Source organism: Cervus canadensis, chromosome 5, assembly GCF_019320065.1.
Source record: "Cervus canadensis isolate Bull #8, Minnesota chromosome 5, ASM1932006v1, whole genome shotgun sequence".
NCBI lineage: Eukaryota > Metazoa > Chordata > Mammalia > Artiodactyla > Cervidae > Cervus > Cervus canadensis.
In genome coordinates, this window is record NC_057390.1 from 101,804,079 (window position 1) to 101,829,706 (window position 25,628).

A 25,628-nucleotide genomic window follows, 5' to 3' on the forward strand; every position below is an offset into this window, starting at 1 on the left:
CATGTATATGACTTTTCATGGTCTTAGAGAGTCCTGTCGTTTTTAGCACATTTGCCCACAGCATGTGCTGGAGCTCACAGGCTCAGGCGTATTCCTGGGCTGTCTGGTCAGGAAGGCCCAGTCAGATTGAAGGGGAGACTGATCACACCTGAGACCTGGTCCTTGTCAGGCAAAGGGCAGGAGAGAGTCCAGCTGAGGCAGGACTGAGACTCATTCCAGGAGGATCCTCCTGACTGTGGTCTAAAGAGATGCTGCTGTTTCTGGGCATATTTTTTCCTAGAGGAGATTTGTGTTGTAGAAAGCAGAGAGATTGTGTAGAATGTGACTTGGACTAACAGGCAAAGGAAGGTCAGTGCAGGTCTGCCAGAGGGGAGTGACGTCCCCCAGATCTTTGTGGACTGTAGACCCAGCCCCTCCCCAACAGCCGAAAACTGATTCAAGACGTATAAGAAGTGGGCCTGGGTCAGGCTGCAGCTTTGTGATTATGCATAGAGATGCTGACTGTTTCCCAGACCCAGAGTTCTAGACCTGGGGCCTCAGGAAGACATGGGCATTCAGGAATATGGTGAAGAGCTTATGGAAGAGAAGGGGGCAACATGTAAGCTTCACTGCAGAGTGCAGCACCATGCAAGGAAACATGCGATCTGCGGCCCAGAAGAAGCACAGAGATGACCTGCAGCTGGCCCTCAGACCCGCTGCTCTGGTGAGAGGCTAGGGCAGCAGAAGGCTGGGCAGAGACAGCTAAGCAGACCAGGCTTGCACCCCTCATCTGGGCAGGCTGGAGCATGCTTTGAGGCTTCCATTAGCCTCTCTGACCGATGCAGGGCCCTGACCATCTTTATTTCCCAGGGACCATCTACTGTCTCCTTATTCTTAGGGAGCCTGAAACAAAAGTGAACTTTGTGAAAATTTCTCAAGCTTTTGTGTGTGTGTATGTATACTATGTGTGTGTGCACAAGCGTGTGCATGTGTGTTGTCTGTGCACAGATCTGTGTACACCAGAGTGTGTGTGAGTGTGCTTATGTGCAAGCAGGCACATACCTGTGTGTACGTGTTTTTGCGTGCATGTGAGTGCAGTGCATCTTCGCGTGTGTGTGGTGTGTGTGTGCATGTGTGTGTGAATGCAGTGCATGGGCATGTACGTGCCCATGTTCCCTGCTCTTCCATAATGTGTGCATGGGCATGTATGTGTGTGTGTGTGTGCACAGGCACGCTGTGGGAGGGTGAGGAGAGCATGGAGTTATTGCCTTCTGGCGCTGCCTCCCCCACCCTCCCTTGTGTTGTCGCCTCCACACTTCGTGGTAAAGTGCAGAGACTCTGACGGAGAGTCAGGACCACCCCCTGTGTGATGAGTCTGCTTATCCTCACACTCATCCATCTGTCCAGTAAGCATCCTGAGCCTGGGCCATGCGCTGGGGCCTGCACCCTCAGCTCTGCCCAGCCCAGCCGGCCGTGGGCAGAGGAGTGCAGTGTGAGGCCAGGGCCTCTCTGAGCCCGGAGAGGCTGGTGAGTCAGAGGAGGTGGCAGCTGAGCTGAGCTGCAGGGGCAGGAGGGATGGAGCTGGGGAGGAGGGGTGGGGGCAGAGGGAAAGGGGAGCTGACTGCCTGGCTCGGGGGGAGAACACTTGGTAAGGGTTCTAGGAGCGTGACTGTGAGGGGCTGAGAAAGGCCTTGATGTTGGGGTCCAAAAGTGGCCTTTGGCTGTTTTTCATGGACAGCAGGAACAGTTTTGAATGAGAGTGACCGTATCAGGCCTGCATTTTTCCTCTGGTGGCATCTGAGGGGTTTGACAGCAGAAGAGAGGAGAGGAATGGGGTCTTGGGAGGAACTAGGGCTTTGCCAGGCTTCCAGCCTCTGTGTGGGCATCCTTTGGGTCCATGAGGTTAGCAAGCACTTGGGTGAGGCCAGAGTGGGGCTTTCCCTTTATTCCCTCTTTTCCAGAAGTAAATGCAACACAGTTTGGAGCTAGTTGGACTGATGGGGCCATGGTGCAGGAAAGGGAAGCAACGGCATTGACCGGGGTGCCCACCCTGGGAAAAGGGGGTCCTTAGCTGGACCTGCAGTTTCCAGGCGAGGACATGGTATGTTCAGGGAGGTGGGGATAGTCACGAGAGCCAGGAGAGAAGCTTCGCCAAGGAGGCCTTGGGGTCTCAGGCACTGAGGGGATGAGGGAATGGGCTGTCAGAGAGCTGATGAAGGAGACCCAGGTGTAGACGGACCAACAGCCGTGCTGTGTGTGAAGTGGACACTCTGGCCCAACACTGTCTGCATGGAGTGTCTCCTGCCTGCTGGGGGCTCTGGAGTTTGTCGGGTTGCCATGTCTCCTGGGTACTCCGTCTGTCCACCCCTGGGCCCCCAGCTGGGCGCTGCCTGTCCAGCCTCCCCTGGCTCCACCTCCAGGCAGTGCAGCGCAAGGCTGGGTGTGCGGGATGGGCTCCTCATGCCTCTGTGCCCATAACCTGTGACATTTCCTTTCCAGTTTCTGGATCCATTATAAGGATATGTACAGTTTGTTGCATTGTATTGCACCACCCGTTGGCTTAGGGAAGAACTGCCCTGGTAGGTTGGCCTACAAGGTTTGCTACTTCAGAGCCTCCATCCGACATACTCTTCCCTGCTCGAAATGCAAACACAGCACACAGTCCCTGCCTAGTGTGGAAGTGATGACACCTCTTGCTCCTCCTGCCCTGTCCTGCCCACACTCCACGCCCCTGGACGGTTTGGTTTCCCATCGAACTCCTGACCCCTCCAGCTGGCTGGGGGCAGGCAGCCCCGTGAGACTGCACACAGAGCTTTCTGCTGGGCCCTGAGGATGAGGACCAGCCGCTGGTGGGAGTAGGGGGCCAGGTCCCACCTGTGCCAAGGAAGCAGCTGTCCCACCCAGATTTGCCTCTGGACTCTTGAGGGCAGACTGATGCTCACACAGGCCAGAGGCCAAGGGCCCCAGAGGAGGGCGTATGGGCACAAGTAGACCAGGAACAGTGGCCCCAACAACCCAGGGTTCCAGATTCCTGCAGAGGAGAGCGCAGAGTGGGGACCCAAAGACAGGTCCTCCTGCTGCACCTCTGGACTGATCCGCTCGGCTGAGTCCAGGAGTCTTGGGAGGAGGACCGGACCCAGGACCATCTGGGGTGGATCCACCGGGCTGGAGAAGGCTGTCACTCCTCTCTCTTGGGCGGCCTGAACCCGACCCTATCTCTGGGAACCCAAGCAGGTCCCATAAGCAGCTGTCCCAGGGGTGGAGGTGAGGCTTCCAGCCTGGTGGCCAGTCTGCCTAAGGAGGTTGCAGTCATCAAGCCTAAATGCCTACCTTGGTCTAGAGCCTTATTCCATATGTCGGTCCCAGCCCTTCCTGGTGTGCTGTCAGGAGGCTGCAGGAGTAGCACCAAGCCATATCCCATCCCGCGACCCCAACCCTGCAGTTTCCTGCCCAGCCCTGACTGAACAGTGGCCCTGCTCCGGGCAGGGCTTGGGTGTCTCTGGGCTTGTAGCAGGGCTTGCCCCCACGGACTTTGTCTCTAGAGCCTTGGGGCCCACTGCAGAACAGTGTGGCTCCCACACTAGTTTTCTGGCCTGCTTTAGGCTTTTCTCCAGTTTTTAAGCCTCTTGGCTCATTTGGAAGCAAATTAGGCATGAAGGAAAGCTGATGTTTCTGCCGTGGTTCTCCAGCCAGCTTCTTTGGTCACTGGACAGCTGTCTCCCAGCTGGCATGTTGAAACAGCTCTTTTCCAATTTGGCATTATCCATGGCTTCTGAAAGTATAAAATCAGAGTTGACAACCCAAAGCCACCCTGATGCAGCCTCTGTCATCTCTCCATGTTCATTAGCTCAGATGCCCCCTGCTCACTCCCTGTGTGGGGCCAGAGTGTGGAGGTGAGGCTGGGGGGCTAGGAGGGGATTGAGCCCCCCACAGAAAGCCATCATTTCGCTTGTTTTGACTTCTGGCATTTAATCTGACGCTGGTTAACTGGCTCTGTTTTCTTGTCTGCTTCCTCCCCCACCCTCCTGCCATACCCCTCCCATGGACCCCTCCTGTGGACCCCACTCTGCCTCTGTCCTATGGGCCGGGTCTCCAGTGGGCGCATCAGTTACAATGACATGTTTGAGATGCTGAAACACATGTCCCCGCCCCTGGGGCTGGGGAAGAAATGCCCTGCTCGCGTTGCATACAAGGTAGACCCCACCCCTGCACGCCACAGGCTGTCTGTGCTGGGCTCCCATCTCTTCCGGGGCTTGTCTGTCTGTCTGCTGCTCTACCGTCTCTCTGTTTCTTTCTTTTCTCTGTCCCAACCTTCTCCGCTTCCTTCCCAAACAGAGGGAAATAGACACTGTGAAGTGTCTCTACACTGGCCCCTTGTCCCCTAGGGCTGCCCCCTCTGAGAGCCCCCCAAGAGGCTCAGGAAGATGGGGCCAGAGCCCAATATCTGCCTTTTCTCCTTCCCTTCTCTTCCTCAGAAAGGAGGGGACAAACTAGCTTTTTTGACAGAGGCTGTTTTTGTTCTGAGCTCAGGACCACACTCAGCTCCTCTGTCCCCCAAGCCTCTGATGTGGGCAAAGTTGTCCAGCCCTCAGTGTCTGGCCCTGCAAGGCCTCTGCAGGGTGCACCAGTGGAACCCACGCCCAGCTCTGCATGTGCTGAACTTCCCAGGCTATGGAAGGAATATTTTCTAGAACTTCATGAGTCCATGGAGCCTTAAGAAGGAAGGGTGCTGGAGAGAGGCATCCTGCCCTCATTCCTGGGCCTCCAGAGGGTCCTGTGGGGGTGAGAACAACCTCTGGGACCTGGGTGGTCCCTTGTCCCTCCCCCTCTGTTGCTGAGGGCCTAGTGGGCTGAGCTGCAAAGAGGGGGTAAACTGAGGACACTCCCAGGCCTCCCCCTGGGTACATGAGCAGGCCACGTGGCCCCATTCCCAAGTCTGCTCCTACCTGCCCCTGCATCCCCAGTCACCCCCCCCCCCCCCCCCCGCCTTGGTGAGTAAGCACTTTCCACCCCTCTAGCACTCCCAGCCTGAGAGCCCCCTAGCAGCCCCAGTGGTTACATGACTCAGCCAGCACAAATCTGGAGCCTAGCTGCCATCTCCTTGTCTCTGAGCAGGCTTCCCACAGAGCTTTTGTCTGTCTGGTTCTGTCCACATTGTCTGTTTCTGTGCTCTGATTCTGGGCTTGCATCTATCCCCTGGCTCAGCATAGCCTCTGGGAGCTAAGTGGTTCCTCTGGGCCATATGTGATGCCTCTGGTGTCCTCCTTGGTCCTCCCTTGCCTGGCATGCATGTCAAGTCTGCCTAGAGGCCCTGCATGCAAGGCTGTAACACTGTCCTCAAGAAGGAGAGCTCTGTCCACACTGACACCTGGGGCCAGGGTAGGCAGGGAAGGCCATGATGGGATAGCCTTTGGAGTTCCTTCCTAGGTGTGCTGGCCAACTCCAAGGTTCTGGGCGTGAAGAGACCAGGAGAGGCCTCAAGTTTAGTGAGAGTAGATGGTCTTGGTGAGTTGGGGAGGGCCCAGGAGAGGTGCAGAGTGCCATGGCTAGAGGGTCTAGGCCCAGGCAGAGATGCCTGTCTGTTTGCCCTGGTCTCACCCCTCTGCTGCTCCCAAACTCCTGGCCCTTTGGGGCCTGGGCAGGCAGATGAGGGGCTCTGGTAAAGGTGCCCTGGATGGAGCTCTCCTCTCTGGGAAAACACCTGCTTATTCTTCCTTCATGCTGGCCCCTGACTCCCTGACTCCCCTTGAGAGGAATCCCTCTGCCTCTCCCACTGCTGTCCGTACTGGTCTGCAGGAACACTGTGCTCTGGGAGCTGTGTGTGTCACACAGGTGATGAGTGAGGTCCTAGGACCATGATCGGAGGTGCCAAGTGGGGCTTTGCCAGCATTAGGGGACAGAGTGTGGGTATTGTCTCCAGCCACCTGCCCTCCATCAGGCTGAACACTGGATTTGGTTCCAGAATGCTGGGGGTAGAGTGGCCTTACCCAAAGAAGGGACAGAGAGGCTGCCATATCACAGGGTTTAGGCTTGGCAGAGATCAGCATACCCCAGGGAGGGGCCTTGTACCCCCACCTCTAGCTCCCATCCTGGTAAGGAATAAAGAGGCTGCTGGGAGAGGACAGGGGCCCACAGTGCCCCAAGGGCTCCACTTGGCCAGCAAGGTGGCCACCCCATGATCAGGACATTCCAGGCACAGCTGAGACCATTTTCCTCCGGGAGATCACCTAAGTTCTTAAAGCCTCAGGCTCTGGGCAGCTGCTGGTTATTACCAGAGGATTTTGGTACAGACACACTCCTATTTCCAGCTGTTCTGTCCTAGAAAATGGAAGAGAGGGAAGGGGGCTGTTCACCTAATGGTGAAACAGGGAGAAAGCTTGCACGGCCCCCAGTCTGGTTAAGTGCTTGTGTCCCTGTGGGATGACCCTGGGCCCCTGTGCAGCTGGCTGAGCCCGAGGCCCTTGCAGTCACATCTGTTGGGTCCTTCCCCTGTACGGAGCTGGTCTTTAAGACTTTCCTTGTTGCCTTGGGCTGGTGCCATTGAGCATCCTTCCCTAGCCCCTAGCTAGGTGGTGAGACACAGAGGCCATCCCGGGGCTTGTGTCTCCTCGCTGGGAACTGACCTCTGAGCTTGCGGTCCTGGCTGCCCTACCACTTGCCTGATGCTCCTGTCTGTGGGCTGTCCCAGGGGTCCTGCTGCCCAGGCCCCTCTTCAGCCTAGGCCACACACTTGTTCTATCATGGGCGGTGGGCTGGGGTCCCTCTGGCTGAGACATGCCTGTTCTTTCAGAGGAATCCAGGCTTTTGGCCTGGCCCCATTGGACAGTATTTACCTGGACTGCTGTCTTTCTGTAGTCAAGGGAATCCTCAGCTCAGATGAGGGTAGGGGTCCAGGGATAGTGTGAATGCTGGCAAAACTCCCATCCACCCAACATCTCCTGGTCCTGGGACCCCTGGGAGGCCCAGCCTGATTTGCCCCCTTATCCCCAGCGCCTGGTTCGTATGAACATGCCCATCTCCAATGACGACATGACCGTCCACTTCACATCCACGCTGATGGCCCTCATCCGGACCGCACTGGAGATCAAGCTGGCTCCAGGTGAGAGAGGCAGCCCGGAGGGGAGGGCACAAAGCAGGGCCATGTGACCGCCCCACCCCCACTGAGAGCCTCCCCAGGCTGCTGTGCAGGGCGGGGAGAGGGGCCTGTCTGGACAGTTCCTTGTCAGACCCTGACCTTGTCTCCTGAAGCCATCCTGCATGGTAGCACTGCAGTAACCCCATTTACATGTAAGGAAGCTGAGGTGGAGTGAAATTGAATGACCCTAGATTACCCATAGTCATGCAGTGCAGGAGCCTGTGTCACATGAGCCAGTGCCCCTTACAAGGTGAAGAGTACCCCTTCCCCATCGTGAGCCTAGTCCCCCCCTCAGGACCTCTCCTGGGTTTCTGACAGGACCATGAAGCCCCCACCAGATCGAGGAGGAAATGGACCTCCCGCTTGTCCTCCTCTCCCGCCCCCCCTCACGTGGTGACTGCTTTCCCTTCGCAGAGAAAATGAAGGGCCCTCCCCCTACGTCGCTTCCTCCCTGCATCCGTGCCCTTGAGCTTGGTTCTCTCTTGTGTAAACTGATGAGCTGAGGCCAGTCTCCCCTCTTTGCACATTCTGTACTATTTTCATCATCTACCCTAGGACGTCATGCCCAAAATTCTATATTCTATTTCTTGCCCTATCAACTTTCTTTTCTGGGTTATTTCTATCAATGTATAAATGTGCTGTTATTTTTCCTATTTTTTAAAAGTTCTTCTCTTCCCTTACGCACCCCCTCCCCCAATCAACTTCTCTGTTTTTCTTCTTTCCTTCCTAGCAACAGGAGAAATGGGTCCGCATTGTCTCTGATTTCTCCTTTCCTAGTCTGCAGTCCAGCTTTCACAGCACAAAGCTTTGCTGGCACTGCTCTTGTCAAGTTCTGCAGGAACCTCCCCTTGCCCTGTGGGCCTGTCCGCACCCTGTCGGTAGTAGTCCCTCCCTTTTGTGTAAAACCCCTTGTGCCTTTTTTTTTTTCTTTTTTTTCCCCAACCTCTGAAGGTCATTGTGTGCTTCAGACACACATTCTCACCTTTTCCCATGGCTTTACATGTTGTGAATTCCAGTTTTGTATTTTTAGTCCAGGCCTGCTCCTAAACCCCAGGCTTATATAGCCCACACATCATTTGCCAACTGTGCTTGGAGGCCCAATAAGCATCTAGAATCCACGTGCTGACCCTCGTGCTCCAGATACTCCCCAGATTCCTCCCTGTCTCAATTAGTGGAAACACTCTTAGAGTTACTCAGGCCAACACTTTGGGCATCATTTTTATCTCCTACTTTTTTCTTATCCTATTTCTGATCCATATTTCTGAACCCTTGCAACATCTTCTGACTCCACCTTCAAAATGCACCCAGAATATGATCAATGTCTACTCTCTCTTCCTGCCACCTCTTGGTCCACGTCACTCTCTGTCAGGTCTTGGCTGGGATTGTTGCAGTAGCCTTCTCACTGGTCTGCTTCTGCCCTTGCCCTTTCTCCCTTCAACACAGCAGCCAGAATGGTCATGCTAAAAATCAAACCAGTAACATTAACAAACCTCTAGTTAGCCTGATCATAAAAAATAGAAGATAAAAATAACCTATATAAGGAACGAAAGAGGGAGCATCGCTATACATCCTGCTGACATTAAATGGATAACAGGGAAATTTTATGAACAACCCTATGTGGATAACTTCAGTAACTTAAATGAAATGGAAAAATTCCTTGACACAAACTATGAGGCTCTTTCAAAAATAGATAACCTGAAAAAAGGAAATAGATATCCTGAGTAATACTGTATATATTAAATAAGTTAAATTCATAGTTAAAAATCTTCTAAGAAAGAAAATCTTGGGTCTAGTTGGCTCCATTGATGAAGTCAACCAAACATTTAAGGAGGAAATAATTCTATACAAACTCCTCTAGACAATAGAAAAAGAGCAGATAGTTCCCAATTTATTTTATGAGGCCAGCATTGTTCTGATACCAAAACTAGACAAAGACATTATAAGCAAAGATGATAGACATTCCTCATGAAGACAATAAAATTTTCAGTGAGTGTTAGCAAACTGAATATGATGACTAAAGTAGGATTTATCCCAGGAATGAAAAATGCAAATTTGAGCTCAATCAATACAACTTAATATGTCAAAGAAGAAAAACTACATGATTATCTCAATAGATACAGAAAAAGCTTTGACAAAATTCAGCATCCACTTATGATACATAAATACTATTGTAAACTAGAAATTAAAGCAAACTTCTACGGTCTGATCAAGGGTATCTATGACAAACCTACAGCTAATGACATGCTTAACAAAGAAGCCTGGCTCCTTTCCCCCTAAGATGAGTAACAAGGCAAGGATGTCTGCTGTCACTATTTTTGTGAAATATCATACTTGAGGTTCTAACCATTGTGACAAGGCAAGAAAAAGAGACAAGAGGTGTGCCAATTGGAAGGGATGAAAGAAAATTGCCTCTATTCATGATTGACGTGATTATCTATGTAGAAAATCTCAACGAATAGAATAAAAAGTTAACAAAACTGAAGCATCTACATGCCTAGGAACATGAAGCATTGCTGGAACCACTGAAACCTAGAAACAGACAAGAAGGCACTTCATTAGAGCCTTCAGAGTGATCACAGCCTCGCTAACACCTTGATTCTCTGGCCTCCAGAACTGAGACGGTATATTTCCGTTGTTTAAAGCTGTAAAAAGAAATTACTAAAACTGAAACGTGAGTATAACAAGGTCAATATATAAAAAACAAGTATATTTCTATAGATTAGCTATTGAAATTGAAAAATGTTCCACCCAAATCATTGAATATTTTTATAACTCTAAAAATATATATGCTAGCATGTGTGCCACACATTTCAGAATATTGACCAGAAGAATCTCCTTTAATAAATAAGCCACGTTCATGCCTTGGCAGACTCAGTATTGTCATTTCTTCTCCTATTGATCAGTAGAGTCAATGTCATCCCAATCAAAATCCCAGCAGGATTTTTGAGATGAGCTTTAGAAACTGACTCTAAAATATATGTAGAAAGCAAACAAACATGAATGACAAAAACAATTTTGAAAAGAAAGAAAAAAAATGACAATATTAAGTACTGAGGAGAATGCAGAAAACTCAGATTCTTGTGTTCCTAGTGTGGACACAGTGGTGCAGCTGCTTTGGAAAAGTCTCGCAGTTCTTTATCATGGGGCCCAGCCATCCCGCACCTAAGGGTGATGACATGAAAATATACACATACAAACCTCTCTGCTGAAGTTCACACCTCTATTCATAATCACCCCAAACTGTAAACAACTCAGGTGTCAACCAAGTGGTGACCAATAAGCAAACTGGTGTGTCTTTGTGATGAGACAGTTCTCACTCAGCAACTGAGAAAGAGGTCGCTGATGTGTTGGCGTGGGTGGGTCTCAGACACATCATGCTGGGTGGAAGGTCAGACTCGACAGCCAGCATGTTATGTGATGCCATCTGTATGACATTCTGAGAAGTTGAAATAGTAGAGACAGAAAACACATTGGTGATGCCAGGACCCTGGAAGGGTTGAAGGGGTGGAACACAAAGGCTGCAGAGGGAGTTGGGCAGGGGTCCATGCTCCTGCCTGAATGTGGTGAATCCACAGTTGTATGTACTTCACAGAGTGGAGGGACTAACGAGGAGGATGTTCTTACAGATAATCATACCTTAATAACCAGGATGCTTGAAGAAGGTTAGATCAGAGCACAGCACCCCTCTGCTCGGTCCCTCTGCGGCTTCCTCTCTCAGTGGCCCCCACCTGCACTTCTGCTCCTGCTGCTGTGGCCTCGCCCCACTGGCTCCCTGGCCTCCTGTCTCCAGGGTCCTGTGAACACGTTCCTGACTGTCTGTCCACACTGCAGCCCTCCTGACAGTTCCCATCCCTCCCTCCTGGTTTTTCCTGTATCCAAGTTACTGGATTTTTAACTTACTGCTACTGTATTATAGATTAAAATCATGTGATTCCTCGGGGCAATTTCTTTTGATTTTGTTCCGTCACCTAGAACAGCACCTGTCATTTGGTAGGTGCTCAGTAAATTTAATGGAATGACGAATGGAACACTGGCTGGAACACTGTTAATGGCTGGAACACTGAGGCGTCCCTTCCCCTCCCCGCTCCTGACCATCACTCCTGCTTGCCCACACACCCTCACTCAGCACCACACCTCTTTAGACACATTTTGCCTGGGAGCTCTCTGACCAGCCCTCATGGCAGTGCTTCTTACCCAGCAACTTTCCCCCAGGATCAGGTCTCTCCCCACCCAGCTCTGCCTGTTCCCCTGCGGGGCTAAGGGATGGCTCCTAACAGCCCTCCCCGCTTCCCCACCCTTGTCCTGCCCCAGCTGGCACGAAGCAGCATCAGTGCGATGCCGAGCTGAGGAAGGAGATTTCCTCCGTGTGGGCCAACCTGCCCCAGAAGACCCTGGACTTACTGGTGCCACCCCATAAACGTAAGTAGGGTGAGAAACTCACCCTGCCCGCCCCCTTTCATGTCCCACTCAGGGGCAGAGTCGAGAGTCCTAGGTGAGTCACCTTGAAGAGGAGGGCTCACCTCCTTGATAGCTCAAAACTCTGGTCTCCACGGTGGGTGCACAGGGGCTGTGGGAGGAGATACCGAGGCCATATTCCATTGAGCAGAGTCACCCACACTCTTCGTGTGGGGACTTCCCTGCAGAAAATCGAGGGAAATGGTAAGGAGACCCCTACAGTTGGAGCAGCCAGGACGACGTCTGGGGTTAAACCGAGCTGTGCTTTGCTGGGTGGAGCACGGGGCGGGGGGGGGGCCTGGGGAGGGTCAGTGTAGTGCCCGTCCTCGGGTCCAGGAGTCTTTACCCAGCCTCCCTGCGTGTCCCCTTTCTCTGTATTCCCTCCCTTGCCTGTCATGCTCTCCAGCCGACGAGATGACGGTGGGGAAGGTGTACGCAGCTCTGATGATATTCGACTTCTACAAACAGAACAAAACCACCAGAGACCAGATTCACCAAGCTCCCGGAGGCCTGGCCCAGGTACCAGTTTCCAGGAGTCCCCAAAAGTAACCCTGAGATTCTGGCACCTTCTGTTGGTTGGCAGCAGAGGGGACCCAGCCCCTTCTTGGAGAAAGTGCAGTGGGAAAAGGAAGATGAGAGGTTCTTGTGGCTGCCTCGCCAGCCCCCAAAGTCAGAAACCCCACCCAGCCTGTGCTCCCGCTGACTGGCTGCCTGTTGCTGTTCGGGAGCCCCTTGTGTGGAGAGCTAGTCACGTCCAGGGCAGAGATGTGGGCTGAGAACAGCTGCCGCAGGCCGTGCTGCTGCTTTGAAGAGTACTTGAGGTCATCTGGGAGGGGCACACAGGCAGGGCCCCCGACAGCCCAGTGTCATGAGGGTCCCACTCACGCCTCTGAGTGGGGTGGTTTGGGGCCTGTCTTCCAAGAGGTCATCCTCCAAAGATGACGACTTCATCACAGCCCAGACCTTGAGCGAGCGTGTGTAGACTCTCATCTCTAAAGTTGTCTGGTGTCCAGAGCTTACAGGACATTCACCCCTGGCATGTGAAGTGTCTGGTGCCCACACCCCAGCCCTGAAATCTCCGAATTCTTCTCAACCTTCAACTCTAGTGGTCTCTGCCAGGCAGGCCAAGTTGATGATGAGGTTCAGTCCCCAAATCGTGTAGGAAGGGAAGCTGAGGCTCCAAGGAATGATAGGACTCTCCTGAAGTCACTTACAGGCCCAGTTGGGAAGGGGCTCCTGATGGGCACAGGGCAGGCCCAGGCATCCCCTTCCCATGCTGGGGGGTCCAGGCAGGTGGCCGAACATGGCAGCGCCCTTGTCCACGGTGCCTCCCAGGCCTCAGAGACCCCTCCCCGCGTCCTTCTGCAGATGGGCCCCGTGTCCCTGTTCCACCCTCTGAAGGCCACGCTGGAGCAGACTCAGCCGGCTGTGCTCCGAGGAGCCCGCGTTTTCCTTCGGCAGAAGAGCTCAGCCTCTCTCAGCAACGGTGGGGCAGTGTGAGTGCCACCAGCAGGCGTGGGGCGGGGATGGGAGGAGGGCAGGGCTCCCCGGGCTCCAACTGCTCTCACCCCTGCTGCTCTGGTGTCCACCCGGGGGCACCCGGGGCTCCTTCCGGCAGCGCTCCAGGACAGGGAGCCCTTGGGTCTTATCACCACCCACCTGCACCCACTGTGGGTCCAGCTGGTCCAGGCGGCCACCAGAGCTGGTTCTGTGGTTGATCTGAAGCTCATTCCTGTAACAGCAGGCAGGTGCTCTTATAGCACCCGGGGCACCTGAGTTAGGCGGCCTGTTATTCCAGCCTGTGCCTCCCACTCTGTGCTCCTGTTTCTCTGTCAGGTGAAGGCTTCCCTCTGCTTCCTCATTGGCCTTTGTTGCCTGCAGACCATTAAGAAGCTTTTGTTTCCACCTCAGCTTCTCACCACTTTTTGGTAATGGCCATTTAGTGTTTTCATCTTCCTTTAAGAGACTTTTCCCCTCAGATCTCCATTTTGGTTATATATATGTGTGTGTATCTGTATCTATATCTATATATTTGGCTGTGTGAGGTCTTGGGCATCCCATGTTGAGTGGTGGTGAAGAATCCACACAATGCAGGAGACATGGGTTCCATCCCTGGGTTGGGAAGATCCCCAAGTCCATAGGGTTGCAAAGAGTCAAACACAACGGAGCAACTGAACACGCACTCATGCTGGGTCTTAGTTGCAGCATACAAACTCTTAGTTGTGTCACGGGATCTAGCTCCCCAACCAGGGATTGAACTTGGGCTCTCTGCATTGAGACCTCAGAGTCTTAGCCACTGGACCACCAGGGGAGTCCCTCCATTTGATGTCTGCATTTTGTAGTTAAATTGGTAAGATCCTTCCATATCATGTAACTCTTGGTACTGACCCTCAGTAATTCTTGGTAATGACCCCAAAAGCAAGTGATGTAAAATAACAATCACCATGGGACTCTGGCCGAGGGGCAGAAGGTGGTGCCAGGCTGAACTGCACCAGAGGGCAGGATTCTCAGTCGCCCTCCAGGCCAGGGGTCCTACGTCTGCTATCCCCTTGGCCAAAGCAACTCATTTGTTGAGCCCAAACAACATGCGCTCTGCCTCACTGGCAGGGGCCGAGGGTGGGCCTCACACCCATCTGCTGTCCTGGAGAGCAGCAAGGTCGGCGGCACGCATGGCTAGGGCTCCCAGTTTCTTCCTCTCCTCTGTATGTTTTGGACACTTGTTTTGAAGCTGAGTCTGGGTTCATGGGCTGCTCGCCATGTAGCTCTTGCTGAGTAATAAACTGCTGTATTTCGGGAGCCCACCTGGCAGCACTCCAGACCTGGTCCTGCGTCAGGACGGCTGGGGTCCTGGGTGCATCCGTATCGTGAGGCCAGAGAGCAACCCTGGGGAAGTGCAGGCTGCAGGTGTTCAGGCCTCCCCCTGTGCCCTGTTGGCCAAAACAAATCACTTCCCAGGCCCAAGCTGGTGGGATGGGGGGTGGGCGGTGGCACTGCAAGACCCAAGTCCAGAGGTAGAGGTGCCATAGGACACCGGGAGAACCTGAGCACAAGTGGGAAGACTCCCGCAGGAAAACCATGCTCCGGAAGAGTGCCTGTGGGCCCCGGGGACAGTGGCTTTTCTCCATATTGGTTAAGATCCCGTTTGTACACACTTAAACAGTGGATTCTGAGTGTGCATGTGTGTGTCGGAGGGGATGGGGTAGGGAAGTGTCTTTGTGGATTGATCTGAGCTAAGCTTTCAGTTCAGGAGAATGAGTGTCGCTTTTTCCCATGGTTATAATGTCTGCACAAATCAGTCACCACCACTTTTTGTTGCATGTGAGAGAGGGCCCAGTCTACTGGGGCCAGGCAGTGGGGATGTTTATTGAGCCCTCTGACGGGTGGTATCAGTGCCTGCCTGGCCTCAGCATGGTGTGACCTCAGGGGTGACCAGGCCTTGCGGCCAGTGTCTGTCCTCTTGGATGTGCTTCCCCTCAGGGTCAGCCTCTTCTGAGGCTGCAGCTGCTCCAGACAGCACAGGACAGGGGAGGTGCTTGCAGCCTGGGAAGATGAAGGATGTTCTCAGAAACCTCAGCGATGCTGGGTCAGGTCATTCATGTGGCCAGCTGAGGGCATCAGGCTTCACCTCCAAGCTCAGAGTGTGATTGTTACCACTCAACCTGGGTAACGGAGAATGTATGTGATACTTCCTTTAACGCGAGAGCAAGCAGAAACCCAGGCAAATGCTGGGCCACATGGGAGACATACTAAAACACACTGAGAGGGTGAGGGCAGGCAGGTGGGTTGCATGTGCTGGGAGGGCCTCCAAAAGTGGTCTCGCCAGAGGTGATCTCAGGGCAGAAAGGCACAAGTCAGGGGAGTAGGGACGAGTCCTGGTTGTCAGGGTTGATGAGCTGCAGCACAGGCTGGGTGCCTCTGTGTGCACGTGTGGCCCTGTCCTTGTTGTGGAGTAGGGACGAGCCCTGGTTGTCAGGGTGGATGAGCTGCAGCACAGGCTGGGTGCCTCTGTGTGCACGTGTGGCCCTGTCCTTGTTGTGGACTCTCTTTGCTTCCACCACACATGGGAGCGCCTGTGTAGGCCAGCTGCCCCCAGGTTAGGGTCTGCTCTCTGCCTTTCCACTCTGGGCCATGGCAGGGGGTCCGCTGTACCTGTACCTCCTGCTGAGGCTGTTGCTGTACCTCCACTTGGGAGTGTCCACATTCAAGGGGTCTCATCCCTCTGGGCTCCTTCTAGCCCAGAACAGGGTCAAGGTGGAGGCTCCTGGCAGGGTGGAGCCTGGTTCTGGGTGGGAGCCAGGTTCTATGGCCCGTGGGCCTCCAGGCCAACAGGATGATCCTCTGTCCTCCATAGACAAACCCAAGAGGGCGGCATCAAGGAGTCTGTCTCCTGGGGCACTCAGAGGACCCAGGAGGTACCCTGCGAGGTGAGGACACCCCTGGAGCGTGGCCACTCCACAGAGATCCCGGTGGTGCAGACAGGAAAACCGGTGAGGGCTCCCAGGGCTGGGGGCCGAGTTGGGGGTTGGGTGAGAGTGGGTGGGGGAGGGTGAGGCTGGGATGTGGGGGGAGGTGAGAGTGGGATGGGGTGGGTGTGACTGGGGGGTTGCTGTACCCCCAGGCTGTGGACGTCCAGATGCAGAGCATGGCCCTGAGAGGCCCTGACGGGGAGCCCCAACCCGGGCTGGAGAGCCAGGGCCGAGCGGCCTCCATGCCCCGCCTGGCGGCAGAGACTCAGGTTGGTGGTCTGGGAGGGTTGGGGTCGTGGGAGGGGGTTGAAGGTGAGGAGACCTGGCATAGAGGAGCTTTGCATCCCACGGGTGGGCTTTGCTGGGGTGAAGCTTCCCAAATGCTCCGCGTCCAGGACAACCCCAACCCCGTTGGAAACCCTCTGGAGGTGTTGTCAGGCCATCTAGAGTACCCACTGCCCACTGTGCTCAGCGCCTGTCTGGGCACCAAGGCCTGCAGCCCACAGGTGGCCCTGTGTCCCCGACCTAGCCTTTCCCTCTCTCTGGGACACACCTCTCCCACCCTAGCCCTGCTCCTCCCCCAGAAATCAATGCCTCCTCCTGCCACCCTTTCCCCTTTCATGTCCTCTAAGAGGCCCGGGGGTGACCCTGTTCTTTCTCTGGGACACTTGACAGCCTGGCCGGAAGCCCCTGGGTTGGGGCTGTGTGCTGTGTGTTTCCTGGGCTGAGTCCCTAGGCAGAGCACTCTTCCAGTCCCTCCGTGCCCCCGTCTCTGCCCACTTGCTCAGTGCCCTCCTGGCCCAGCCACCTCCCCTTGGTGCCATGTTGGTGCCTCTTCGCCCTCTGTGGTGCTTGACCTTGACGGTGGCTGTGGGTGAGCGTGTTTCCACGGGTCTTGATTTCAGCCTTGGAGGAGCAGCTTCACAGTCCTGGATGGATGGAGGGCTGGCAGAGTGGTCAACCACGGCTGCCAGGCAGCTCTGGGTCCCACTTGGGACCCTTCCAGCCAGGCCAACAGCCCCTCTTCCCAGCACCTTTCCTGTCCTGTAGGGACTTTGAGGCCCAGAGGCTACCTGGGCCTCACCTGGCCTGGGAGAGACAGACACATAAATGGCAACTTGTGCAAAGGGTGCTTTTGAAGAAAGGGTGGATCTCAGGTGGGGAAGAGTATTCCAGGGAGAGGGGAGGGCCTTGCGGTCCCTGAACCCCAGCCCCACAGTGGTCCTCCACAGGCCAGGCCCTCCTAGGCACTATCCTTTCCCCTGTCCCCACCTTCCTGGGCACTCAGCCTGCCCTGTCTGGGGAGATACCCCAGCTTCGGGGATGGAGCCCCAGGTCCATTCCTCCCGATGGGATGTGTCCTGTGGTCTGCCAGCCCCCATAGCCTGGCTGCTGCCTGGAGTCTGGACCCCACTCTCAGGCTGTAAGCCCACCCGTGTCCCCGTCCACAGCCACCCCCAGATGCCAGCCCCATGAAGCGCTCCATCTCCACACTGGCACCCCAGAGGCCCCACGTGGCTCATCTCTGCAACGCGGCCCTGGACCGTGCTCCAGTCAGCCAGGCCGCCCCCCACCACCACCACCGCTGCCATCGCCGCAGGGACCGGAAGCAGAAGTCCCTGGAGAAGGGGCCCAGCCTGTCTGCAGACACAGATGGCGGTGCGTGCAAGGGGGCTCTCAAGGGGTGGTGGCTCCAGTTGGGATCCAAGAATCCCTGCGAGACCTTCTTCCCTTCTGTAACTCATGACCCCATGGGCAACTCTGAGTGTGGAGACAGGACAACCTCCCAGCCCTTCCCCTGGGATCCCTGCTGGCCCTGAGGAACCAGGCCTGGGTGAGGTCTGTGTCCCCCCAACCCCAGTCACTCGACTGACTTCCATTCTCCCCTGGCCAGCACCCTATAGCACCGCGGGGCCGGGGCCCCCACCGCCCCCAGGGGATGGGGCATCAGGCTGCCGACGGGAGCGCAGGCAGGAGCGGGGCCGGTCCCAGGAACGAAGGCAGCCCTCCTCCTCCTCCTCTGAGAAGCAGCGCTTCTACTCCTGCGACCGCTTTGGAGGCCGTGAGCCCCAACAGCCCAAGCCCTCTCTCAGCAGCCATCCGACATCGCCCACGGCTGGGCAGGAGCCAGGACCCCCGAGACAGGTACGTGGGCCCTGGCAACCCCCCGTGCTCCCACCCGCACCCCATTCCCTCGGGCCCCGGGAGGGAGTCCTCTCCTGTCCTGGTTCCCAGGCCAGATCCTGCTCCTGGCTTCCTGGCCTGTCCATCCTGCCCGGCGGGGCCTTGGCCCTCTTGCTTCCCAGTGCCTTCTTTCTCTCCTTCCCGCCTGAGATGGGCTGGGCTGTGCTCTCCTCTTCCCTGGCCCTGTGCCCAGCCCCTTCTGGCACTGCTTTCCCACCCTCCTGGGGCCGCCCTTGTTCATCCCACCTGCCCGCGCTCCCTGGCTTCCCTCTGTGCACCCTGTCCTTTGATTTGGGTTTGCTCTGTTCCGTTTTCTTGCAGGGTAGTGGCTCCGTGAACGGGAGCCCCCTGCTGTCAACATCTGGTGCTAGCACCCCGGGCCGTGGCGGGCGGAGGCAGCTCCCCCAGACCCCGCTGACGCCCCGTCCCAGCATCACCTATAAAACGGCCAACTCCTCGCCTGTCCACTTTGCCGGGGCTCAGACCAGCCTCCCTGCCTTTTCCCCCGGCCGGCTTAGCCGTGGCCTTTCAGAACACAACGCCCTGCTCCAGAGAGACCCCCTCAGCCAGCCTCTGGCCCCCACCTCTCGGATTGGCTCTGACCCTTACCTGGGGCAGCGTCTGGACAGCGAGGCTGCGGCCCGCACCCAACCTGAGGACACGCTCACCTTCGAGGAGGCCGTGGCCACCAACTCGGGCCGCTCCTCCCGGACTTCCTACGTGTCCTCCCTGACCTCCCAGTCCCACCCCCTCCGCCGGGTGCCCAATGGCTACCACTGCACTCTGGGGCTCAGCTCGGGCGGGGGCGGCCGGGGGCGGCACAGCTACCACCACCCTGACCAAGACCACTGGTGCTAGCCGCACCGCCCGGCGGGCGTGTCCAGGTGATGAGTTTTATCATCCGCGCTGGGCCCCAGGGGCGCTCGGGGCACCGAGGTGGGCAGCAGCCCTGGGAGGAGGGCCTGCCCCATCTCTCCTCCTCCAGCGGGATGAGCGGTTTGTAGAGGGAGGTTGCTCCCTCTCCACCCCTTCCACGCTGCCTCCCTGGGTCTAGGCACAGACCCCACACAGGACACGGCTGTGTGTGCTGAGGGGGACCCGGTGAAGAACCCAGCATCCAGGGTGTGTGCTGGGAACGTTCCGTAGGAAGTCTGCATCTTGTAGGGATCATCTTTTATCCAAATGTATGGTACAGAGGAGCAGGTGAGACCTCAGGACAGAGTCAGTGTAAACGGAGCAGGTCTCGTCAGCATCCTCACACCAACAGTCTGTGCGCCCTTCGTACCTGAAACGGCAAACAAGCACTAGAAACACATGCAGACACGGTCCTCTCCCGACAGCCAGCCCTCACAGGGACCAAACCTGGACAACATTCTTGATGTTGGCTTCGGTTTTTAGTTACAACACCCTTCACTCTTTTGTCGACTCTATGTATTCAATCAAAAAATAAACAACCAGAATAATGGGGAAGGGAACAGGAACGTAACAGTAAAATATCCAGCCTGTAGGAGGATCTCAGCCTTTCAGGATGTGTGTTCCTGGCTTGCTCGAGGAGATGCTCTGTGTCCAGTACAAGCGGCCAACAGGACCACCCAGCTCCCGCTGCTCTCGACCAAGTGCCTGACCTCCGAGCCCCTCATGCAGGCTCCCAGGGGCCCATCACCGTAAGCGGGCTTTGTGGAGACTATTCCAAACAGCAACTGAGTAGAAGGCAGACGTACTGGAGAATGTGCAGAAAACACCCAGTAGATTGGTCGTAGCTGGGATGAAGCGGCTGTTGCCCCTTTTCCTCAAACCAGTAGAAAGGCTGCAGGGCGTGTGGAGAGAGGCCCGTGTGGGCGATCAGTCTGTTCTCCACTCGATTCTCAGGGATGCAGGGTGCAATCTCTGTCGTTGTGCAAGTTTCTTTCCACAGAAGGCTCACTGGGGAGAGGCTGGTACAAAGGGGGAGATGGCACAGTGGGGGCAGAAGTGCCCAGGTGTGTGAGCAGATGAGGGCAGTTGGGAACCACACTGAACCAAGGCTGGAAATGGGATGCAGGAGCAGCTCGGCTGTGGCTGCTGTGCTGGGCGTCTGAGCCCACACTGGCTCTGGCATAAGCTGTGGGACAGCAGGCAGCAAAAGGAAGTCCAGCTTCAGGGCCACATTCAAAACAGAGAGACCACAGTTAGGATGTGGTACATAAAACACTGGGAGACCCTTTGTTTTGTGAATGAAGGGAACATTTAGATGAGTCGATTCTGGTATGTGCTCCATATTTTGAAGTGTGAGATGATCTCTTTGCTGGATCATTTGAGTGTTCCCATTGGCTTTTACCCCATGATTCTCCTAAAGAAACTTGGTGTGTGATGTGTGTGTGCGTGTCTGTGTGTCCCAGTGAGTGGATGCCGTTAACCCATAGGGCTATGCAACAAAAGACACACGTTTAACAGAAATAAAACACACAAGACCGCCACCTGTTCTAGGGTTTCAGCATGATTGTGACCAAACCATTTTATAGAATTTCCTTACTCGAAGGCACAACACTCTGAAACTTTAAGATAACAGAGTATTTTACTCCAATAGGATACGACGAAAATCAGAATCTCCGACTGTGCATGTGATCACTGGCTCCGGTTGCAAAGCAGAAGGATGTGTATCTTGGTACTGATGTTTTGTCTCTGGTCCCCCCAGCCCATATTATTTTGAATGTATTCATTCTGTGCTGAATCATAGCTGCTTCCCCAGGCCATATTGGGCAGAGAATCCACTTTGCTAGACCCACACAGCCTTGCTGGTTTGTCTGGATCCTTCCAGACACTGGAATTGGTGAAAAATTACAGAGAGTGAGGGAGAGACTGTGTCTTGTTTTCCCAACTCTGTGTTTTGTTTCTGTGCTGTCTCTTCTCAACTATCATATTTCCCTCAAAATCTCATAGTGAGTTGCCAAATTTGAAATGCATCAACCAGTTGTCTGCATCTGGAACCAGTCAAGCAGTGGCTGTAGTTTGAACAAGTTATGTGTGCATGTAAAATATATACATATATACATATATTCAAGTATGTGCATGAAATGTATATCTTCGTACTTTTTGATACAATGTACTCATTTGTTAATTTTTAATTATATTTGATATAAATCAAAGGTTTGTTGCAAAACTTTATATTTAAGAACAGTGTTAAAAAAAAAAGAGAGTCCCAACCATGCAACACAACTGGGACTCACTTTTTAAAAAATTCTGTGATTGACTAGTTTGCTGCCTGAGTAATATTTATCAGCCAAACTTTGGATTCCACTGTTGTTTCTACAATGACATTTTGTATGAAGCAAAGTCCTTGGATTAAAATAAAACTTAGCAAAAAATCAAAAACAGAACCCCACCATGCTGCTGGGTGATGTATACAAGGGGTGTGGAGGCAGACGTATGAGCTGTCTCCGTGGGCATGTGGCTGAGTGCACAGTGAGCAGAGCTCAGAAGAGGCTGAAAACCTCTTCAGCTTGCTCTGGGCCTGGTTAAGATGCAAGGATTAGCTCAGCTTCGGGGTGAGGATCCAGGTAGACCTATGGCTGGAGGAGCCAGGGTAAGGCCTTACAGGGGATGTGGTTGTTTTTTAGGGTTAGGAATATAGTGGTGGGTAGGTTAAGGTTGGGGATGAGCAGGCATTGGCTGAGGTTTGGGGTGACTGTTAGCTACATTAGTGGTTAGAGGTCAGAGTGACAGTGTTAGATTTGAGTTAAGTTTGGGGTTGAGGTCGGTGTAAGTTAAGAGTTAGGGTTAAGAATTAGGGCTTAGGATTAGGTTTAGGCAAAGGGTTTGTCCATATAACCACTAACAATATTAGGGTTATGTGGGTATAAAAATTAAGATTTTGTTTAGTTTAGAGTTCATTTAGAAAAGACATAAGTGAGCAGTACTAGGTTCACACAAAAATAAACATTATGGTTCTGATTATACTGGAAAAAGGGATTGGAGTAGGGTTCGAATTTTTAGCCTGTTCTGATATGGGCCTATGTTTAGAGTCAAGGGTGGTGTAGGACAATGGTCAGGTCAGAGGTTAGGGTTAGGGAGTAGTGTAAGGTTCAGAGTTAGAGGATCAAGATTAAGGATAGAAATTCAGGCTCAGTGCTCAAGGTTAGAAGGTAAGGTCAAGGTCAGTGTTGGAAGGTCAGGGACAGAATTAGAGGGAACAGTAAGAGGATGAGGTTTTGAGGAACCAGAGTCAAAAGATGCAGGTTAGAGGGTCAGTGTCAGGGGTTAGGTTAGATGGTCTGAGTCAGGGTCAGGGTTGGAAGTCTAGGGGCTAAGTCCAGTACCTAGGGGTAAGGGATTAAGGAGTATTAGGGCACAGAGTCAGACACAACTGAAGTGACTTAGCAGTAGCAGTAGCAGTAGCAGGGTTTAGATTTAGAGGTAGGAGGGTAGGTTTAAAGGGTTAGTGTTAGTGTTAGAGTTAATGGTAGAGGTTTGGGTGTTTGAGTTGGTGTAATAATGTTGGCGTTAAGCATAACTGGTCCATGCCCCCTTTCCCTCTCCTCCATAACTCTGAGGCCTCTGGGATGAACAGGACTTTCCCTGGTTTGCTTGTGGGGGTGCGGTTGACCTGGAGTGCTGGTCGTCACTTCTGAGTCCTGAAATCTGGGGCAGAAGAATGAAATGTCTGTTCTGGTCACCAACAGTGTCAAATCCAACTCAGCCTCGGTCAGTGGTTGTTAGGGCCTCAGCAGGTTGTTATTGTCCACAGAGTTTCCTCCCACCATGTGACCTGGGGAGGGCAGTGCCTGCCCTACTCTGGCTGGACGGCACCAGGCCCAGCACAGGCCTGACTGAAGGCATTCAATGGTCATGTGTGAATTTATACAGAACTTGGTGCAGCGACTGACCAACCCTCAGGTGCTGCCTCTTGAGTGCTTGTGGGGCCCTTCTGGGACCACAGGCATCCCCTGTCCCATTAGAGTGGGCATCACTGGACATCAAGTCTCAGGACGGCCCTTGACCTCTGACCGTTCAGGCAGTCATCCGTGGTCCACCAGCTCAGGCAATCCTGGTCCCTGTCAAGCCACTGTCGCCAGTTATTGAGCTGACCGTGTTTCTGGGCCATTGAACAGCTACCTGGGCAGTGTGGACAACCCCTTGGGATGTTTCAGTTACCAACATCCATGTGACTGAGAAAAGGGTCTCCCTCTCACAGCCTTGCAGCCTGTCAAGAGAGGCAATAGCAATCTAAACATTTGTGTGTGCTTGTTCACAACAACCATCCAGCAGACCATGGCCCTGCAATCCTTTGGCCTGCCAGGTGTCACAGATTTTGACAGTCATACTCATCATGACTCAAAGATATGGGGGCAGCTGTGCCTCCTCAGGGGAGGTTCTCGCTGAGGCTGCTGGGTCTTGGGGAGCCACGTGCACCCATGTGGGCTCTGAGAGCTGCCAGTCCTGGATTCCATGATGTGGAGCAACCTTGAGCCTCCGACTGCTTCACTGAGCAAGTAGTCTCTGCTCTTTTTAAGAGAGGGAGGAACTGGATAAATGAGCAGTATTGCTCTTGGGGGCTGGGTAGGTAATGTGGCTGGGGGCAGGTGTGACTCCTAGGCTCCCACCGAGTGAGGTCTGTGCCTTTTGCAAGTGGAAGGGCTTCTTGCTGTCAAGAGAGGACCAACCACAAGGGCACTGGATGGGTGGCTGCAGCTCCTGACCCTCAGTCAACCCTCCTTCCTTGGCCTTCACGTCCCACAGCTGTTCCGTGGGCTGTCAGTGATGTGGAGTCTGCTGTTTTCCTCGAGCCAGCATGTTCTTGAGTCAAAGCCTGGAACCTCAGCTTTCCTTAGGGAACTTCTTACCTGCTTCTAATATGAATGTTTTCAGAGAGTTGACCCCATGTTCCACCCACCTTGAAGATGGGCATATAATCCACATCTAGACAATCCTATGTTCTGTCCTCTGGGTGCTCTGATGGGTTCAAGGATGATAATATGACCCAAGTTAGACCAATGGCATTTAAAGCCATGGCTTTCAGTGGAACACAAGGGAAGGAGAAACCTTTTCTAGTGGCATGGACGGTGAGTGGTGTCAGCCTGGAGTTGCTGTAGGCCCTAGAGACAGTGAGTGAAACCGTGCCTGTGAATGGGGCCCCCCAGAGTCATATGGCAGGACAAAGGGTTGGAGAGGGACCAGGTCACACTGCGAGAGTGTGAGCGCCTTGACCTGCCAGGTCTGAGCCTGCTCTTAAACTTGCCACTTAGAAATACTACTTTATTTCTACCATTTAAAATATATTAAATTATTTTACTTCAGAAGTATGTCCAGTCCCTAGGGATCAGAAAAGTCCTTGCTGACTCACAATAATCAATACTCTCTGAGTCTCCTGCTGCATGGTGTCCGTATTGGGTGGGGCAGGCACATCTGGGGGAGGTGAAGACGTTGGGTGGGCTGAGATCTTAGGGGGCCTGCCAAACATCTCCTGTTTGGAGATGTTCTGTTCCTTCCCTGTCCCGGGAACAGAAAATCCCAGAATAATGAGAGGAGAACCAGTGGGGGAAAGAGTTAATTGGTTTGTATCTTCTGTATTTTAGAGTCCATCTTGTTAATGTGTGTTTTTACTAGTAAATCACTCATTTCCTCTTGGTTGCCAGTATGATACAATAGGTTTCTCTTATTTGATTTTTATTTTCTCCTCCTTTTAGTTTTTTTAAATGTAATCCTTACAGCTAATGAACAAATATTGATACCTTACTATGGGCATTCCTAGTGGCTCAGATGGTAAAGAATCCGCCTGCAATGCAGATGTGGGTTTGATCCCTGGGTAGGGGAAATCCCCTGGAGAAGGGAATGGCAGCCCACTCCAGTATTCTTGCCTGGAGAATTCCATGGACAGAGGAGCCTGGGCGGGGCGGGGGGGCGGGGGGGGGTGTCGCAAAGAGTTGAACACAACTGTGACTAACACTTTCATTCAAACTTTTCCTGTTCCAGGCTTCCATCCATGGTACCACATGATATGTAGTCATCAGGACTCTTTAACTTTCCTTGTCCTTGACAGTTTCTTAGACTTTTCTTTTTTCAATGACCTTGACAGGAGAAAGTCACTATGTGGAGCCCACACTTCAGGAGAGGGATTGTAGCTCCACCCCCTTGATGGATGGCTGAATGTGACTATCATTTATTTAAAATTCTCCTGCATAAGAGATTTCTATTTATTTATTTATTTTAGAAATAGAATAACCAAAAATATTTTACTAAAACATAAGGTTTACAGAAGTTTCCAAATAGGCCATACAAAATGGTCACAAGCTTTTTCTTGAAGGGAGAATTCTACACTTGATGGCAAGGTCACAATGTTATTAGTGAGGGCTGTGATGTTTACTGTTCCCATTTTGGTTTAAACAATCAAACTTGCCACCTATGGCATCTAAATGAAGCTAGAGAAAGTATTC

At 53.5% G+C, this 25,628-nt stretch overlaps 1 protein-coding gene across 9 annotated transcripts in view; it reads left to right on the forward strand.

The window, feature by feature from the left end:
- The window catches only part of CACNA1B (calcium voltage-gated channel subunit alpha1 B), a 205,581-nt gene extending 184,001 nt beyond the window's left edge, over positions 1-21,580 (forward strand). For 8 of the 9 annotated variants that reach the window (XM_043470327.1, XM_043470320.1, XM_043470322.1 and 5 more), the window contains 10 exons: positions 4,076-4,172; positions 6,970-7,078; positions 11,426-11,533; positions 11,976-12,088; positions 12,938-13,065; positions 15,921-16,056; positions 16,188-16,304; positions 17,487-17,694; positions 17,930-18,180; positions 18,541-21,580. In XM_043470327.1, coding sequence (XP_043326262.1) covers positions 4,076-4,172; positions 6,970-7,078; positions 11,426-11,533; positions 11,976-12,088; positions 12,938-13,065; positions 15,921-16,056; positions 16,188-16,304; positions 17,487-17,694; positions 17,930-18,180; positions 18,541-19,077 — 1,804 coding nt within the window. In that variant the 3' untranslated portion in view covers positions 19,078-21,580. Of the gene's footprint in view, positions 1-4,075; positions 4,173-6,969; positions 7,079-11,425; positions 11,534-11,975; positions 12,089-12,937; positions 13,066-15,920; positions 16,057-16,187; positions 16,305-17,486; positions 17,695-17,929; positions 18,185-18,540 lie in introns of all 9 variants that reach the window. The other variant, XM_043470329.1, reaches the window with a different exon arrangement.
- Positions 21,581-25,628: the final 4,048 nt, after the last annotated feature.